The sequence below is a fragment of the Pelodiscus sinensis genome, chromosome 31, assembly GCF_052426305.1.
Source record: "Pelodiscus sinensis isolate ZL-2025 chromosome 31, ASM5242630v1, whole genome shotgun sequence".
Taxonomy (NCBI): domain Eukaryota; kingdom Metazoa; phylum Chordata; order Testudines; family Trionychidae; genus Pelodiscus; species Pelodiscus sinensis.
Window position 1 is genome coordinate 2099100 of NC_143082.1, and position 19314 is coordinate 2118413.

Sequence of the window (19314 nt, forward strand, 5' to 3'; positions counted from 1 at the left end):
ATCAGAATTAGAACAGAAAAATAAGGGAGAGGAAAGAAAAAAAAGTACCTGTCAATAGTAGTGCAGGTGCTAAGAAGGCTCTGTTGATGTGAATCTGTGTGTCATTGATTTGCAGAATCTGGTCTAGTGGGTTTCGCAACTAAGCACAAAGTCATCCCTTCCCATGTGCTGGGCCAAATCCAGCCCTGATGGAGAATTGCCCTGGGTTGATGCAGGCACCTCTGGAAACCAGACCCACGGCATCTCGAGTAGGGCGCCCCAATCCGAGGCCGCTACAGAACATGCCAGCTTAAAGGCCTGCTTTGCCTCTCCCCCCGCCCATGGGCTTTGATGGACCCTCTGCAGATTTCCCTCCTTGGAAGCGAGAGCAGAGTCAGGCTGAGCTCTGGTTCCCATGTAGTTAAAAGCCTGTGTGGTGGTGGTGGGGATCTGGGGGAGAAAATTTCGCTTCGTAAATTGTAGCCAGTCACAATGTGGTGATTGGTTGGGACCAGGTTTCTCCAACACCATTACTTTTCCAGGCCTATTTCTGCAGTAAAAGATGAACTCTGCTAGTGCCTTTTCCAGCTGTAATTGACTGTAATTAGTTATTAACCATGGGATGTAATTAAGTTATTGCTTAACGAATAGAACAGCAGGGAGCTGTTTCTATCCACAGATCGCTTTACAATTGATTAATTGGTTTTTCTTTCTTTCTTTTTTTATTTTGTTTTTTCCTCTTTTTTTTCTCAACAAAAGGAAGCAAAAAAAAAAGCCTTATTTATTATCATTTTCCCCACTGTTGGCATGGCAACACAGGCGTACGTTACGGAATTACAGGCAGCTCAGCAACAGTCACAACAGCAACAGGCGCAGCAACAACCAACAGCGGCGGCAACAACGGCAGCACCGGCAGCAGCCCAGCAACAGTATGTAGCGGAATTGCAAAGCACCCAGCAACAACCAGCCACTCAGAAACAGTATGTCTCGGAAATCCAGGCCCCCCAGCCGCAGGCTCAGGCCTCAGGCCAGCAAACTCCAACGCCAGCCCCTCAGCAGTATATTGTAGTCACGGTGTCCGGTAAGTCTGGGAGGAGCGTGTTGGGGAAAGCCTCATGGCTCCTTCAGCCTGAATGGTTAGTTAATGTCGGAATTGGTTCAGAATTGATTAGGCTGAGGAATCCGTTCTAAGAGCCAGGTATGCTCTTGGTGTTATCTGCTTTATTTCCAAAATACGTCCACAGAGTGCTGTCCTCTGACCCTAGAAACAAGCAGCAGCAAGAAGTTTCCTTCCTCAGCAGTCCTTCTGCCTGCCCCTCCAGCGAGCTCTGTGCCCAAGAAGCTTAGACTCTGTCTCATCTCAGGGGCACACTTACAGCTTTTCTCCTGGCTGTTTTCTCCCACACACACAGGTTGCAACTGACATCCTAGCCCCTTGGTTTGCAACCAGGGAAACCCGTCAGCCCATACAATTTAGCTCTGACCTACCATATGCCCTAGTGCCTTGGGCGGGAGTGTCTATGTTCACGGCTGTCTCTCTTGGTCAAGGCTGTTCCCTACTCTGGCGCTGCAAAGTGCAGAAGGTGGGGGCCCGCAAGAGACTTTCAAATACCTGGCCACTAAAGGCTTCTGTTTAAAAAGGTCCCTAAGGCCCCAGATTCCAGCTGCTGAGGTGTGGGTCCTGCACCCCCCATCCTTAGCCAGATGTGACTCCGCCAGCAGGTAGAACAGAAGGTTTATTCCTCAAGAGGGACACAGCGTAGAACAGCCGTGTCAGCACAGTAACCGGAAGCAGGAAGTACAATCCATCGCCTGGGCCCTGGCTCTCCCACTGCCTCCCAAGCCAGCCAAAACTGACTCGCTCCCAGCTCCTGGTCTCAGCTTCCAGCCAGGCTCCTCCTCCTGGCCTTTGTCCTGCTTACCAGGCAAAAGGTGTCAGCTGGTTGCCCCCTCCTGGCCTCAGGATACGAAAGGCATTGGCCATTGCGTACGCCATCTAGGTATTAGTACAGTGCCCAGGGAAACTGAGGCACACACACAGGTTACTGTATAACATTAGCACTCCCTTGCAACATAACAGGCAAATAAATTCCACATTTTGTCGCAGTTCCCTGGCCCAAATGCAAAACCCCCTTTGAGAGCCTGGGAAGGTGCATTTGGGAATTCCTCCTTGTGAGGTACCCTCAAGCTTCTTAACCCTCCCTCTGGAGCGAGCTTAAAAACCTGTAATTTCTCTTAGTAGTATGGCTTGTAGTCTAGGCCCCTGCACACAGACCCTCCTGCCCTCTCGGACAGAGGAATCAGATCATGCTCTTAAATAGGTGATTTTTAGTAACAAAACAAATAAAACGCACTTGGTGAAACATTGCTTAGTTGCTAGGTGTTGCAGTGCAACTGAAAAAAAAGGATTAAAACACAGAGAATTGCTTCTCTAGGATCCAGTTAGGAAAGTTACAGTGTAAAGAGCGTCCCATGTAGGGATGTAAGCGACTAGTCGACTATCTGATAAGCAAAACGTATCGGATAGTCGACACATTAGTCAGCTAGTCACTTCCCCGCTCTTGCTGCCTCTATCACAGGCCTGCACAACTCAGAAAGTGGCGAGGGCCATATTACTCCAAAGAAAACAGCTACGGGCCGTAAGTAGGGAAGCTCTCCCAAAAAATACCGAACATGCAGGCTAAAAATTGTTGTTAAGCAAAAAAAAAAGCCAAACCACATGTCTCCATTTGGTGCCTTCCCCTTTCTCCTGACCTGCCCCCCTCCCCTCAGCACAAGCACCTTCCCCTCCCCTACCTGGCTTCTGCCTTCCAGTTTGCGGGGCTGCCGGAGCCTTTTGAATCCGGCGGTTGCTGGCCGTGACATCACAACGCCACGTCACGCCAGCATCCCGGCGTCTGCCAGTATCCCGCCTTCTGGCTCGCACCCTGCCTCCTCGCACTGGAGCTGCATGCAGGCAGCCCGGTGGCGAGAACTGCCGCATTTTCCCCTCCCCGGTGGTGATCCGCTCCTCCGCCCGGCCGGCGGATCGGATGGTGCTGCGCCGCCTGTAGTCGGCGCGGGCCACAGTGAACCCCTGCGGGCCGCATGTTGTGCAGGCCTGCTCTGTCACAAAGAGGCAGCAAGGGGGGGGAGAAGACGGGGTGCTGAGGGGAGCCGGGTTAAAAGCTGGTTCCCCCCAGCTCCATGAGAAAGGGCAGGGGCGCAGCGGAAGCGTTGCAACTTTGAAATGTACAGGAGTCCCTGTTGGGGCTCTTGTACATTTCAAAGCAGAAGTGCTGGAATCAGCCTGGGGCCAGCGGGGGACTCAAGAGTTCCCCACTGGCCCCAGGCTCCATGCTGCGCTTCCGCTTTGAAATGTACAAGAGCCCCAGCGGGGACTCTTGTATGTTTCAGAGTTGGACCACTGGGTGGAGCCCAGGGCCAGTGGTCCCCTGCTGACCCCAGGCTCCATGTGGCGTTTCAATCTGTGAAATGCACAAGGGCCTCTGCTGGGCTCCTGTACATTTCAAAGGCGGAATGCACTAGTTCTTAACGACTAATCAAATAGTCAATGGAAATCCCATCGGCTATTCGATTAGTTCATTACTAGAAATGTAACATCCCTGATCCCACGTCCAGCAAACTCCAAAATAAAGAAAATAACCTGATCGCGTTTGACTGAACATTCCCTGTTCTACTCATGTGTCTGTTGTTCCAAGATTTAGTCCTTGCCTAGGCAGGCATGTTGCTGGATACACCATGCTTGGGTTCCTGGCTCAACTCATGTCTCCAAGGCTCTCCTCTGGCCACACACTAACTGGAACAGGACGGTCACTGCTTCCAGTTCAAATGCCCACACTGTCTCCATTGGTACTCTTGGCCTCCTGCCAGCTCACTTCTTGCTTCCCTAGCATTCCTGGAGACTCTCTAGGGCCCGTGGTCTATGGGCTTAACCCTTACCGGCAGGGCAGTTAGGTTAGGGGCCAAGAGTTAACCCCCCGTGAAAAGACTTTACTTAACTGAATGGCTGGAATGTCCAGAAATGGATATTAACCCCCCTCCCTCCCATTCATCACACTGCTATGTAAAGAGTCTTGCTTCTTCTGTTGGCTCTGAAACTGCGCTTGCCACGCACATAAGTGTTAGTAAGATCTGGGCTTGTCTGTACATACAAGGCTCGCTGTGAACCCCTTTCAGCAGAACATTATGTATTTTTATTCCAGTCTTGTGGACCCAGCCTCTGGCGCGTGTTCAAACAGCAGCCACCTCTGCCGGCAGTAGATGGGCATGCGCTCCATCTTATCTGTTTAAGTCCATCTGCGATCTGCGTCCCGCAGGATCTGAGCCCCTCGCCGTCTTTCTTGTGTTTACCCTCAGGCGCCCCCCCCCCCCCCCTCCCCGGGAAGCAGAGAATATTTACCACCATTTTACAGATGAATAACTGAGGCACAGAGATACTAAGTGAGCTTGTGAAGGTTACATGGGGAGTCTGTGGCAGAGCAGGGAATTGAACTGGGGCTTCCAAATCCAGGGCCTGGCCTACTGGAACTTCCTCTCTACGGATCTTCCCTGTCAGAGAAGGGCAGGTTGAAACTCTCTAAACCAGGATTCTCTGGTCAGGCAACATCCAGAGAGTCCCAGTGGAGGCCAGCAGTAAGGATCCCTGTGGGGCTGGCTGGGCAGTGGGCTGCCCGCAGGGAGCTGATGGTGGGGCTGCCCAGTGCGTGGCAGCGGGGCTGGGAGCGCCGGCACGCGACACACAGGGCTGTTCACGGAGCCCCGGCACATGCAGCTTCTCAGGAAGCCCCAACATGTGGCACAGCAGGAGGTGGCAGGGGTCCAAAAATTACCTCCCCTGATCTGGCAAAATCCCTCATCCGGGACCAGTCAGGTGCTGGACCAGGGGTGTCCAACCTGTCGTACGGTTCAGCAGGCACACTGCCCCCAGGGACAGCTGACAGCCTCTCGAATTGAATCAGCCCTTCTCCTGATGATGCCTGAGTCACAAGAGTCCGTATCTAGCTCCCAGAACTCTCTTGGCTCCATGGGGCTAACTAGAGTGAGAAGCAGCCAAATCTGACGGTTGCCTCTACGGTCAGCAGGTAGGTCCTGCCCGGGCCAAGGTCTGAGAGATAAGAAGGAGCAATAGTCCCGCTTCAGACTTGAACTTGCTCTTTTCCATAAATCCAAGCTGCGAGAAAGGCTCAGGTAATCAGAGGAGCCTTTATACGGCGATCTGGAAGCTGCCTAACGCAACATGCTTCCAGCAAGAGATGGCTTTGTTCCAGTGCACTGTTGCCACTGAGAGCCTCTGCGCTAGGCTCCGCCTCCATCCGCTCCAGACACAAACCTACCTGCTTTTCCAGTAAAGAGCTAATTATTCCACGCCACCAGCCTGCCAACGCCCCCAGAGATCAGGGCGCCAAGCCAGGTTCTTTCCAGCCGACGCATCATCAGTTCCGATTTGTGTTTGGAACTCGGTGGATTCTGTTGGGGGCGCCTGCCCTGGAGCAGAATCCAGCTCGTTCGCCCAGCACCAGGTTCCCTCTGGAGGGCTCCCAGAAAGAAGAAGTAATAAAAATGTAGGTTAGTCCTAGTGCCAGAGCTGTGCCGCCGTGTAGCCGTGTGGTTTGTGGGCCTTGGTCCAGTCTGCCTAGGTTTCATCCACTGTGTATTTGAGAGTTTGTTTTGTTTGTCTGTTGGATCTAGAACTCCTAAGCGCTAAGAGCTGGGACCACCACCTTTGGGAAGCAGCTTTCTCTTGTCTCATTTAAAGCCATGGCAGGGTTTGGCTGGGTCAGGAAAACGGGATGTGCCTAGAATGGGATCGTCTCTCATAAAACCGTACAGAAGAGAGAGAGAATCAGGGACTGTCCCGGCCCTGAGCCTCCAGTCCCCCAGAGGCCCTTTAAGGAGCCCCCCTGCCCCAATTTGCAGGGATGTTGCTGGTTGGTCCCTTTTGTCAGGGAGCGAGGGGGAAGTGCAGAGTTGGCTGCATTCCTCACTCTGGCTGGGGGGCGCAGGAGACAGACAAACCTGGACCTGCCCCAGCTGGAGACACCCTCCCCCTGCCGTGCCCGCTGGAGCTGCAGTGGCCATGGAGAGGCACGTCTCACCTGGCCCCAAGCTGCTGCACTGAGCGAGGGCGGGGGCTGTCCTCTCTGCCCCAGGCAGCCTGCACCCTGAGCCCCCCCTCGCCAGCCCCGCCCCGGAGCCAGGGGTTCACTGAAGCCTGGACATTTTCATTCTGTTTTCCAAACAATGACCTGCGTGAAGGAGCTGAGCAAGGCCAGGTAACTGCTGGGAGAGCCTAAAGCCGAAAGAGACAGTTGTGATCCTGCGTCCACGCTATGAGTCTTCTCAGCAAAACAATATGCAAATGAGGGACTCATTTACGTGAGTCGCAATCTCATTTGCATATTTCCTGCCGCTTCGTTTTTGCGCAAAAACAAGCAGTGTGGGCGTTTTCTTTTTGTGCAAAATCTCCTATTTCCGCGAGGTCGGTAAACCTTTTTTGGGGCATAAGGATCTTGCGGGACAGGGGGTTTTGCGCAAAAAGAAAACGTCCACACTGCTTGTTTTTGTGCAAAAACCCCAGCGCAAAAAAATGGATCAGCAGAAAATATGCAAATGAGATTGCGGCTCATGTAAATGAGCCCCTCATTTGCATATTTTTTGGCCAAGGAAACTCGTCGTGTAGACATAGCCTCAGTCTGACCTTAGGCCACGGGACTTCCCTGACTTAATTCCTGTTCGAACTTTTAGGAAGACCTCCAGTCTTGATTTACAAATTGCTGGTGCTGGAGGATCCCCCTGCCCTATAGCTCTTGGCTCCAGTGGTTAATTACCCTGCCTGGTACAACTGTGTGTTTTGCGTCTAGGCTGTTTGTCCAGCTTCCCGCCTCCGAACTTCCTAGGCCGAAGGGCCCCTTATCACCATGTTGTTCCTCGTGCGGGTACTTGCAGAGACTGCGGTCAAGTCACCCCCTTCCTTGTTCCTGGCTAGGCCGAGTAGGTGGAGCGCTTTGACTCTGCCCCAGTAAGGCAGGTTTTCCAAGCTTTGCGTCATCCCTGGGCCGGATGACTGGCGAGCGAGCAAGTCCTCCCGCTGAGGAGCAGCCGGTTTCCTGTGGAAAGGAAGATTGTTACCAAGTAGCCGAGGGCAGGAGAGGAAAACAGCCGGATAATATTCCCACTGCCTTCAGTGGTGCGCTGCAGAGCAGCATGAAATCCCATCCAAAGAAACCCGGCTAGCTCGAGATAATAATCAGGCTGCACCAAAGCTGGTGAGAAATCTCTTGAGCCTTTTGACTCAGGCTCCGGTTGGGAGTTTTAACAAGATTGGATTTTCCTTGCAGTGGAAAGTTTAATTGGAGAAGCTGCCGGGGATCGGACTGTAGCTCCCTAGCCACTGCTCGTGAGGTCCAGAGACATCCACCCTCACCAAAGCTGGAGTTTATCTTTCTAGCAGGCTTCCCCCGATGCTTCCCTCCCCTCCACTTCAGCTCCACGAGGGCCCTCTGCAGCCGCTCGGTTTGAAAGCTGCCTTGGGTTTTGTTCAGAGGAGATTCGCTGTGGTTCTCCAAGGGGAATGTGAGCGAAGGCGGATTTTCCCTCATGCGGCCCACGTCCTAGGCTGACCCTTCTGTTCATGATCCTGGAGTGATGCAGGCTGGAGATCTGCCACGATTCTTGTTCTTTCTAGTTCACCGGCATAAAGGCCCGGATCCTCCCCAAGTGTAGATTGAGGCAGCTTGTGGATGTCAGCTGGAGCTGTGGGTGCCAGTACTGCTGAAAATCAGGCCCCGGGATTGAGTACTTGCCAGGCGAGAAGGGAAGGGGGAGGGGTGATGCACTGGCAGCTGGTTAGGTAGACATCAGTCACCTTCGCTCTTCCTGAAATCATTTCCTGCTGAGCCAGCTGAGCGCTGGGGCTGAGAGAGCCCCCGAGGCCGGTCTTGGGAGTGCAATCATCTAGTTCCCCGCTTTGCTGCATTGTGAAGGAGGCAGGGTGCCTCTCTCGGGCGCTGCGTCTCACCCCTGGGAAGCCATTCGGACGCTCCGGCGCCGTAAGCAGAGCGAACAGCGCCAGGCCCTCAGGGAGACACTCAGCCCCTCAGGAGAGAAATGGCAGGACCAGAGAGGTGCTGAGCTTGCCTTCTGCCCTTTGTCCATACCAGTGACCCTGGGGCAGTCACACAGGCCTCTCGGACTCTCCCTCCCCTGCAGTGTAGCAGTGGAAACAGTTCTAATAACACCAAATGCCTTGTAATCCCAGGAACCCACGCCCTGCTGCACTGCAAAAAAGAGAGAGGGGGAAAGCAATAACACTGAAAGGTTTACTTACCATCTGGCCTTTAGGTGAAGGAGGAGGGGTGAGGGTGACTTGATGCACAGATCTTGCTACCTAAGAACTTGTTTAGGGGTTGATTTCTTTCTGTATTCATCTCCCACTTAATCTAATTGAAATGGGCACAGATATGTTTGCACACAGCACAAGAGCTGGCTTTCCTTTGCAAAAGTTACGTAGGCGCCTGGCTTTGAACGGGAGTGAGGCATCGAAATAGCTTTGACGTTCATCTCTCCGCCTGCAAAACAGAGATAATAAGAGCGGCCAGACGGGCTCAGACCAAAAGTCCATCTCGCCCAGGGTCCTGTCTGCCCACAGCGGCCAGTGCCAGGTGCCCCAGAGGGAGTGAACAGACCAGGGAACCATCCAGTGATCCCTCCCCTGTCATCCATTCTCAGCCTCTGACAAAGACTAGGGACACTATCCCTGCCCTGCCTGGCTCATAGCCTGTCCATGAATTTATCCAGTTCTTTCTTGAACCCTTTAAAGTCCTGGTCTCCACAGCCTCCTCTGGCAAGGAGTTCCACCGGCTGACTGTGCATTGGGTGAAGAAAAACGTCCTTTGGCTTATTTTAAACCTGCTGCCTGTTCATTTAATCTGCTGGGCCCTGGTTCTTGTGTTATGGGAACAAGTCAATAACTTCTCCTTACTCACTTTCTCCACACCTGTCATGAATGTATAGACCTCTATCCTATCCGCCCCGAGTCTCCTCTTTTCTAAGCTGAAAAGTCCCAGTCTTTTTCATCTCTCTTCACATGGGACCCGTTCCAAACCCCTCCTTGTTTTTGTTGCCCTTTTTCTGAACCATTTCCAGTGCCAAGAGATTGGAGATGAGGCGACCACGTCTGCACGCAGGAGTCAAGCCGTGGGCAGCCCATGGATTTGTAGAGCGGCAATAAGAGATTCTCTGTCTTTCTCCTTTTTTAATGATTCCAAACTCACCCCGGGTTGCCTGGTAGCACAGTATCAGAGCTGGGAATCGTCCCAGTCCTGTGCTCTGCCCAGTGGGCCAGTGTGATGACGGGGGGCTTGGTGTTGCTGGACAGCACAGGGGAGCCAGGGGAGTTGGATTTCAGGGGGATGTTGACAGAGTGTCACCTAACTGATCCTTGTACAAACTCCCGAAGTCTGGGGTAGGAATGAGGCCCTGCCCTCCCCACTGAGTTCAGCGCGAGTCCACTCAAACAAGGTCTCCGGCTCTGGAACTTGCATCAGAATCCCGGGGACGGCGAAGCAGCTTCCTGTGTGAAGCGCAGAGTGCAGGGCCGTTTCCCATCTCGAGTGTGTCTGATTCTGTGGGGTGCAGAGCAGCCCACACAAATATGGTCCCTGTCAAGTGCTAGCTACTCTGCATCTCGCGGGGGAAGGGCCCCGGTGAAATGGTCAGCAAATACCAGAGCCCCAGACCCATAGGACCCATCACCCAAAAGCCTCCTGAAAATCCATCTCCACGGGTCCACAGAATCAGAGCTGTTCAAGCGGGAAAAGGACTCCAGCTGAGCCAGCCCAGTCTCCCGGGGTTACCCAGCAATGACACCCGGCCTTAGCGTTGACTTGTTCAAGCGCCCTACGGAAACAGACACATTCACCCTCCTGGAAGGCCGCTGAGCTATTTTTTTCCTCCTCTTCTGCTGATAATGTCAAATGAGACACCCATGAAATGTGATCTCCTGCTTCTCGATTAGAATCAGCCCCAGATGAGCTCCCCCGACCCCTTCCTGGAAGGATCAGAGGGTTGGGATCGTACCTCCTGGGATGGGCATGTTTATCAAAAGCAGCCTCGCTGTGCTTTGGTGAGAACTGACAGGGATTAGCTGGCCAAGGTTCCAGGTTATAAAAGCCTTGAGTCTTTTATTACCTGTCTCGCAAGGAAGGCAGCCAACGCAAACGCACACCCCCGTGCCCACCGCACCATGTATTACGATTGTCTCTGTACAGCTCCTTGTGATCGTAAGTACCTGGCTCGCTTGGCAGGGTCCCTCCAACAGGCAGACTGCATCAGAGACCTGTCACCAGTTTGCTCACTCATTTTTTGGTTATTGCTTTCTGTTAGAAGCAGAGGCTGAAATTCACCCGGGTGCTGCATAGTAATCAGGAGTTACGCCCGGGGCAGAGAGATTCATTCTTCACGGGCGCATGAAACGACTCAGACACAGGATTGGGAGTCAGGACTCCTGGGTTTCATTCCCAAGTCTGGGAGCCGCATGCCCCCCCCCAGCGCTGTGATTAGAACCCCGCATAGCCCAACACCCGTGCTGTGCTCCCGCCACTAGGCCCTGCTGCCTCTGTGCTACTCCCTTAAAATACACAGGTGAGATTCGGACCCTTTTCTGAATTGCCTTCCTCGGGCTTTTAATGGGATCTTTTCTTCTTCTCTTCCCAAATTCAGAAGGTGCCATGAGGCCCAGTGACTCTGTGTCCGAGTCCAGCCCGGGCTCGACGGCGACCCAGTCCGGGGTGCCCACACAGGTGGTGCAGCAAGTCCAGGCCACTCAGCAGGTAGGTGGAGAAGCAGGTGATCTTCCTGGGTGACAGGTGGGCGCAGTGAGGCTCGTCGCAGGGGGGATAAGTCAGGGTAGAAGAGGGCCCGTTGGATTTGTTTGTTGCTTCTGTGCCTGGCGAACGTGAAATCCTCCCACCTCTCGTGGGCTAGGGCAGGCTGGAAGTCTGTACTTCTGGGTTCTTTTCCCAGTGTGGGGGTGGGAAGTGGGGTCTAATGGTTAGAGCAGGAGGCGGGGCTCGGTTCCCAGCTTTGGGAGGGGAATGTGTCTAGAAATTGCAGTGGGGCAGCGTGGGAAGACCAGAGTTCAGGACTCCTGGGTTCTGTGGCTGGCTCTGTCAGTAAGTTACTGTGTGAACTTGCTCGGTGCCTTAGGACCAAAAAAAAGCTGGGGCCCGCTGCTAACTGGAGAACGTCTGGGTGCCATTGCTGGAGTCGCTCCTGCTTCCCTTGAATTCTGGGTGTTTTGTTTGGCAGAGGCTGTTGGTTCAAGCCAGCGTGCAGGCTAAGCCACCTTCGGTGTCCCCCCTCCAGCTAACAGGTGTGCAAGTGCCCCAGCAGGTAAGCCCCAGGCTCCGTGCTCTTCCTGGCCTTGGCAGCCTTGCGACGCGCAGCGTCTCTGTGTTCACCTGGCCCCTAGGCACTGCTCCCTGGCTGCACGCTGAGATCGTTCACCCCCAGCATTAGCAGCTCGACAGCCCGCTCTTCCTTCCCCTGCGCCCGACGCCAAGCAGGAGTAGCCCCTTGGAAATCGATGGAGTAAAAGCACGAGGAAAACCAGGCTGAGGGGCACCGGTCATGCTGGCTCGGGGGAGTACCTGTGCTTCTGCCACTCCCCCTGTGGACGGGGAGGAGAGGAGGAGCTAGAGGGGTGAGAATCATTCGGCTCACCAATCCAAGCTGTACAGGGGGAGCTTGGGCTGGGGGTCCACGTGCAGAGGGGCCTTGCATGGGGCTGGGCAGACAAGTGGACGGAAGTGGGCCAGATCTGGGCGTCAGTGCAGGGGCGCTGGAACAATTTTTATAGTGTAAACCCTGTGAAGGATAGAAACCACTTCAGCCAGCGGCTACAGGAGCCCCCCTCAGCCCCCGGGGCTAACGGCGGATTGTCTTACACGGCAGCGGGCTCGGACCTAGCTGCCTAAGGAGGCCCGGCGTAGGAAAAGCAAATCTCACGAGGGGGAAGATGAAAGGGGCACTGCCAACTCATTCAGTTTCCCCACCCCTGATTTGCTTCTCCTGCTCCTTCCCCAGGCCTTCTCCCTCCTTGGCGTGTAATTGACATGTAATGGACGGGCTTGGCATCTCCCTGCTGCGTGATTGTCACGCGTCTTGCATGGCACCCTCCCTTGTGGCTTGGTATCACAGATTCCCCCAGCTGCTGGGTGAGTTCTGCCTCTGCACTGATCCGACTCACCCGGTGCTGTGTGGAATGGACGTGCGTGTTGGAGGCCCGCAGACTGCCAGAGTGGCTTCTAGCCCCTTCCTCCATGCGCTCTATACCCTGCGTAGCTTACGCCATCCTTTATGGCCACGTCTGATTCTGGATCGGAGGCCATTGGTCGTGCTCGGCTTATTCCAGGGCTGAATGCTGCGCCAGGACTTAAGCAGTCACTGGACTCATTGGGCTCAGTTAATCCCAGACCCAAACATCATTGACACGAATGGGAGTCTTTTCACCTCCTTTAATGGGGTCCGTTCTGCAAGGCTCAGGTTACTGGATCCCAGCGTCCTTCTCAGGGAAACACACGGCAGCAAGATGGCGCAGACCTGGAATTGCGGCACAGGCGTCGGAAGACAGAGGCTCTGCCCGCTGCGCCAGGGGAGGGAGAACTCTGGCTTGAGGAATGGGCCTTCTAAACACAGGGATGTGTCCTTGGGAAGAAGGGAGATCATGTGACTAAAGCACAGGCTCGACTACATGTCAGGAGACGTGGGGTTTATTTCCGCTTTACCCGCTGTCTGACCTCTGGTGGGCCGTGAGGGCAAGCAGGAATTCTCTCCCCAGCTCTGGGAAGGGAGTGGGGGCTAATGCGCAGAGCAGGGGAAGCTGGGACTCTGACTCACTCCGGGACTGAACAAATCGCATGCTCTCCTGACCCCTTGTGCAGTTTCCCAATGTGCAGCCAGGGTAATTCAGGAGTCAGTCGCAGGGGCATGCTCGCTCTCTGAAGATGCTATCTCAAGTAAAGCCTTACGGTTGCCAGCTGTGCTTGTATGGACAGGCAGCTGGAGACCACAGGAAGGACTGTGAGTTTCTAGCATCTAGCCCAGTCGATGGGCCACTAAACACTGTCTCAGACAGTGACTTCATCCATGAGCACGCCCAGCACAAGGGAGTCTCAGTTCTGTGCACACTCCAACCAGTTCTGCCGCTGGCTTTTCCTTTCCGTGTTAAAAGCACTGCCAGGCACGGAGCTGTCTTGCCTTGACCCCATCAGTGAATGGCACTTGCGGCTCTGACAGCCACGCACTAAAGGGGGGGGAGTTCTGCAGACATTGAACTAGGCATGATTAAAGAGAGAAAGCAGCATTTCCATTTTTCAGCCTGGGCTTGGTTTGGCAACTTCCTTCCTCCACACACAGTAAATAAGATGTGTCTTGGAGCAATTCACAGACTACACTCGGTAGCACGGAAATGCAGCTGTCTGGGAGATAGCTACTAGCCAGAGGGGGCAGGGGGAAACTTTGGCCAAGGACAGAGTTAAACGCTCTTCCTTAGGAGGAGAAAACCACACCAAGAGATCCTTCTTCTCCCAGCACCTCTGCTTAGAGGGTCTTGTCTAAAAGCCCCTGAAGGATTAACATGTAAACGCCTCCGGATTTGGTGACCAGTCTCAGAGGGGTTGCTGGGTTAGTCTGATTCAGCAAAAAACATGGGGCGTCCTGTGGCCCCTTAACAGCTAACACATTTATTTGGGCATCAGCGTTCGTACGAACGCTAGATTTGCGTGGCTGAGTTATTTCTAATCCGGGGCCATCGGCTCTGCTGCTGTGGAGGGGACCCCTCCTGTACGATGCTGACGCGTACCAGCATAACGCGGGGAGCATTTGAGCAACAGGGGATGCTGCTTGAGCTAGCAACAGGGCAGGCCTCCGGGAGGAAGCCTCCGTAGCACATCACATGGGGCTCAGCGAATCATGGAAAAGTGCCGCTCGGAAGGCCCTCGAGTCCAGCCCACTGCACCGAGGCAGGACCAAGCAACCCCAGAGCATCCCTGAGAGGTGTTCGTCCAGCCTGTTCTGCAAGCCCAGGCCAGCGCTTAACTCTTCTCACAAGGCCGTTTTCCCTAGGGTCTAACCCAAAGCCTTGCTGCAGATTACGCGGATTCCTTCTTGTGCTCCCTTCAGGGGCTGTGGAGAAGAACTCCTCATTGCCCGCCTTACAGCAGCCCCGACCCCTTTGAAGGCTGGATTAGGGCTTCCCTCCCCCCAGCCTGCTTTTCTCAAGACTAAACGTGCCCCGGAGTCTCCGTCGTTCCCCGCAAGGCAGGGTTTCTAACCCCTCCTCGTGTTTGTCACTGTGCTGTGGCCTTCCCGGTCTGCTCCCCTCTCTCAAACTGTGGAGGCAGGACTGGGGCTGAGCTGGACAGCTACCTCCCGTGTCTCACACGCCCCTCCCGCCAAACCAGCCCAGAACGATACGGCCCCTTTGGCAACCCCATCACGCTGTTGGCTCCTGTTAACTGTTTCCTCGGGATCCGCTAGAAGCCCAGCACCTTTTCCGCAGCGCTGCCCTCTGTCCATCTGGCCGCTGGGCCCTGGACTGTCCTTCCGCGTAGCGCTTTGCGTTTGCCTTCTCGGAATTCCATCTGCTTGATTTCAGACCAGCTCGCCGGCTTCTTTCCGGAGCGGTTTCAAGTGCTAATCCCGTCCTGCAAAGGGTTTGCAACCCCTCCAGCTTGGTGCCCGCCAGGAAACTCCCCACGCCGTCATCCCAGTCATGGATAAGAGAGCGAAGGGCAGCCACTACAGATGGACGCCTGCGGGACCCCAGGGGATATCGCGTTTCCTGTCAAACTGGGGGAACGTAACTGCTGAGGCTGGTGTTTAAGCCCGTTTGGCACCCGTCGTATGGTAATTTCATCCAGACCTCCTCTCCCTTGCTCGATAGCATGGGGGCTGTCAACAGCCTGACTGAAAGCATCTCCTCGGTGGAGCAAGCTACCGGGACACCTGTGCTTCACAGCGTCTGCTGGCTCCCTGGTCGCTCCCAGATCCACAACGAGATCCTTGATGTCGATGCACCGTGACCTGAATGGGTCATGTCATGCCCCCTGCCACACAAAGCCTCGTGACATGCGAGGTGTCTGGCGAGTCCAGCGCTCACCACTTCCAGGGGAGCCCCAGGGCTGGCCTCTCCTGCAGAGCACTACTCAGTCAGAGCAGTGGAGAATCCAGACAGGTGAGAACCGTGCGGCCAGCAGCTCGCCCACAGACGTGGACAGAGCCTCGCCTGATCAGGACAGATCTTACTGGCCTTGGCAATGGGGGGGTGCAGCACCTGAAACCTCAGGGAGGGGGTCTTCCCACATGCCTGCTGAGGCCCATCTGTTTGCACTAGCATGGTGAACACAATCAGGCCATGGTGACTACGGAGACTTTCCCGTCGTGAGCACCTTGGAGCGTCTGCATGAGCGCCAAAGCAGCAGCACCTGGACCCTGGAAATGCCAGGAGAGCCCCCCAGTGCCTCATCCCTGCTGATTCAGGAATGTTCCCTGCTGGAAATCCTCTCCTGCTTTATCCAGGCTGATTTCAAAGCCCCAAAGGTTGGTGCTTCCATGCCTCTCCACAGCCAGATGGCCAAGCCACGACGCTCTCCTAGGATCCCGAGAGGGGCCAGCTTTCCCCCCCTCTTCCCAGTGCCCTGGCTTAGCCGTTGGCTGTTCCAGCGAACAGTCTGCTCAGGAATGGCCCGGAAAGCCTTTCCCTGGTCAGCACGGCTGCCTCGGCAGAGGACCACTCGAGGAACTGTGGCTGACCTAAACCCACGTCTCAGATTGCCTGCCTGCCTGCCTGCGGGCGGCACAGGCTGCCCCTGCTGCTGGTGGGATCCAGGAGGAGAGGTGGGGTGCAAATGCTGCTGCACGTCTCCGGTTGCCTTTGGGAAGAGAAGGAAAAGCCTGTGGCCAGCACTGGTGCGTGTGGTGGACGGCAGCCGAGCTCCAACGCAGAAGGAACGCTGCGGAGCTTGACCGCTGCATAGTGTTTTCACTGACCAGAGAAACCTGGAGATGGTAGAGCCCGGAGCCCCTCGGCCCCGTGTATTCCTCTCGGCCGCACCTGTCTAGTGTTCCCAGGCCCCAGGTGGCGCGCCTGGCCCGGCTGGCATGGTGCTGGCCAGACACGCGCAGGGAAGGGTGCTGCCGAGGGCGCTTTGTTCTGCGGCGGTTCAGTGCAGCCCAGCCCTGGCCACGCCGATAGGCAGCGGAGCGAGCCTGTGAGTACGGGACCCAGGGCCACTGGGGAGTGGTGTTACCCAAAGCCAGGGCAGCCGCCCGGCCCCCAGCGCCAGCAGGGCACTAACCTTCTGTATTGTCCCTTTGCAGCGGCTGGTGGTGCAGAGTACGGCCCAGGCTAGCAAAGGAGGCCAGGTCTCGCTGGCCGTACACAGCGTCCAGCAGCAGGCCCATTCGCCGCCTGAGGTGGGTGGAGGGGCGTGTCCCGCCTGCGCCGGGGGAAGCATGGCCGGGCCCAGAGCGGGCAAGGGGACGGTTTTCGGCATTGCTCTGTCGCTCATTCGGGACCTCCCCACCCTGCGGTTCCCCACCAGCACCCGTCTCCTGCCTGCGGCATTTCACGCTCCCACCAGGACACGAGCATCTTTCCGGGGAGCCAGCCAGCCGCCCCGGGACGTTTGGCTCTGGGCTTCTGGCTTGGCCCCGGATCTGGCCCAGAGTTCGATTCCAGGGTTTCGTTTGGGCCTAGCTCTGGACCAGGCCTCAAGCCAGGGCAGGGGCGTGTCTGTGATGGCCCTGAGTGCCTGGCAGGCCGTGGAGCCGCTCCCCATGGCGATTACTGGGGGTGGCTGAGTGCGGGGAACCGGCCTGTGCGCTGCAGGGCTCAGCCCAGATGAGCCGCTGGCTCCGAGGGGGTCTAGGCTGCTCTTGGTTTTGACACAGAAGGGCAATATGGGGGGGGAGGAGCAAGCCACCAGATTCAGGGGTGCAGCTGCACCCCTCCATCTCCCCCTAGCTGGGGTCACATCTGGGGTTGCCAGCCCTCCCAGAGCGGAGGGACCAGACCCCGTTGCTGCTAATGGCGTCCGGTCTGGGAGAGGTGACATCCCAGCCACCGCTGCGGGCGGCGGCAGGACCTGGAGCAGCAGCACAGCCTCCTGGGCCAGTGGCCTGGAGCCCATGGACGGTGGCTGCAGGGCCCAGGGGATGCTGAAGCCTGGGGGGCCAGCGGGACCCCAGAGGGGCCACCTGGAGGCTGGACCGCAGGGACAGAGGAGCTGGCGGCAGGGCTGGCCCCAGAGCGTGTGCTGCAGCAGCCCTCCTGCCCTTACTTCCCACTCCTGTGACCGTAGTGTGTCCTTGGCGTGGGCTCCCCTCCTTGTGGCGAGACCTGGCATTGCAGCTGCTCCGGAGTCCTGCGATGGCTCAGCTCTCGGCCCAGCTCAGGCTGAGCACCGGTGCCCCGCTGGGGTAACCAAGGCCCACGTCAAAGGGACGAAATCCCCCTTCCCAGGTTCCACCCACAAGAGCATTAGAGCAGCCAGACGGGCTCAGACCACAGGTCCATCTCGCCCAGGCTCCTGTCGGCCCACAGCGGCCAGTGCCAGGTGCACAGAGGGAGTGAACAGAGCAGGGAATCACCACGGGATCCTTCCCCTATTCCCAGCCTCTGACAGACACTAGGGACACCGTCCCTGCCCAGCCTGGCTCATAGCCATTGATGAACCTGTTCATGAATGTATCCAGTTCTTTCTTGAACCCTGTTAAAGTCCTGGTCTCCACAGCCTCCTCTGGCGAGGAGTTCCACCGGTTGACTGTGCGTTGGGTGAAGAAAAACGTCCTTTGGTTTGTTTTAAACCTGCTGCCTGTTCATTTCATTTGGTGACTCCTAGTTCTTATGTCATGGGAACAAGTCAATAACTTTTCCGTATTCCCTTTTCCCACACCTGTTATGAGTGCATAGCCCTCTATCCTGTCCGCCCTGAGTCTCCTCTTTTTTAAGCTGAACAGTCCAAGTCTTTTTTAATTTCTCTTCATACGGGACCCGTTCCAAACCCCTCCTCATTTCTGTTGTCCTTTTCTGAACCTTTTCCAACGCCAAGAGATCTTTTCGGAGAGGAGGCGACCACGTCTGTGTGCAGGATTCAAGCTGTGGGCGGCCCATGGATTTGTAGAGCGGCAATAAGAGATTCTCTGGCTTATTCTCCAGCTCTGTCCTAGTGATTCCCAGCTTGCTGTTTGCTGTTTGGATGCCGCTGCACACGGAGCGGCTGTTTCCAGAGAACTCTCCACAGGGACTCCAAGATCTCTCTCTTGAGTAGCTGTAGCTAAATGAGTCCCCGTCAGAGTGTATGTGCCGGTGGGATTATGTTTCCCAGTGTGGGTTACTTTACATTTATCAACATGAAATTTCATTTGCCACTGTGCTGCCCAACCCCCCCAGAGCCTTTGCTGCTCCGCAGAGTTCTGCCGCCCTCTGTGGCAGTTCTGTGCCCCGGGCCTTCTCCTCGCGGGCCTGATCCTCAGGCTGCTCTGTGGAGCTCTGCCTGCCCTCTGCCTTCAAGGATGGTCCCAGAGCACAAGCTGTTCCCTGCGGATCCCTTTTTGTTCTGTTCCCGGAGAGCAGAAACGCCCAACTTCCTGGCCCTGCAGCCCTTCCTGCATCTCCCCAGTGGCATCTAATACTCAGGGTCCTCCCTGTGCCCCAAGGGGGGGACTAATTGGGCTGTCTGGCTCCCTGTCACTGCCAGCGTGGGCAGACACCATCCTCAGCACGTTGGCCCAGACCCTCCAAAGAACACGGGCCCTCCCCCGCACAGACATCAATCAGTGAGGCCCCTACGTACCTCTCAGGCTCGGGGCTTGTGCTCCCCGTGCGCCGTGGCGCGAGTTAGATCACTATCTGCACCTTTCTCACGCCCAACAGCCCTTGTCCCCCTGCGCCCTCAGTGCCTGCGACCCAGCGGCTCTCCCTGACACTTGCGCCCCATTGGCTGGGGGAAGGACCTTGGAGGCTCGGGCCAGCTCCCTGGCAGCTGTCCCTAGCCCGTTCCTCGCCCACTATCACAGTGAGACCAGAGGTTCGTTTCTGTGGGCAGAGTAGGGACGGATCAAGATATTCCTTGCTCTGCTTCTACTCCTGCCTCAGTCTAAAGCGATTCATGAGTCAGGGACTTCGGTCCAGATCCACACAGGCCGTTAGGTGCCTAACTCCCCTTGGTTTCAGTGGGAAATAGGCGTCTAAGCCCCTTGAAGGAGCTGGCACCGTTTGGCTCCGGTCACTTGTGCGTGTGCGAAGTGGCGAAGCGGCCACGCGGGACG

At 55.9% G+C, this 19314-nt stretch overlaps 1 protein-coding gene across 11 annotated transcripts in view; it reads left to right on the forward strand.

Annotated features, from left to right (window-relative positions):
- The window catches only part of RFX1 (regulatory factor X1), a 47202-nt gene that overhangs the window by 8250 nt on the left and 19638 nt on the right, over positions 1-19314 (forward strand). For 5 of the 11 annotated variants that reach the window (XM_075917138.2, XM_075917140.2, XM_075917143.2 and 2 more), the window contains exons 2-5: positions 739-1060; positions 10702-10811; positions 11290-11373; positions 16363-16458. In XM_075917138.2, coding sequence (XP_075773253.1) covers positions 787-1060; positions 10702-10811; positions 11290-11373; positions 16363-16458 — 564 coding nt within the window. In that variant the 5' untranslated portion in view covers positions 739-786. Of the gene's footprint in view, positions 1-738; positions 1061-4377; positions 5548-6541; positions 7248-10701; positions 10812-11289; positions 11374-16362; positions 16459-19314 lie in introns of those variants that run through there. The other 6 variants (XM_089774742.1, XM_075917145.2, XM_089774743.1 and 3 more) reach the window with 6 other exon arrangements.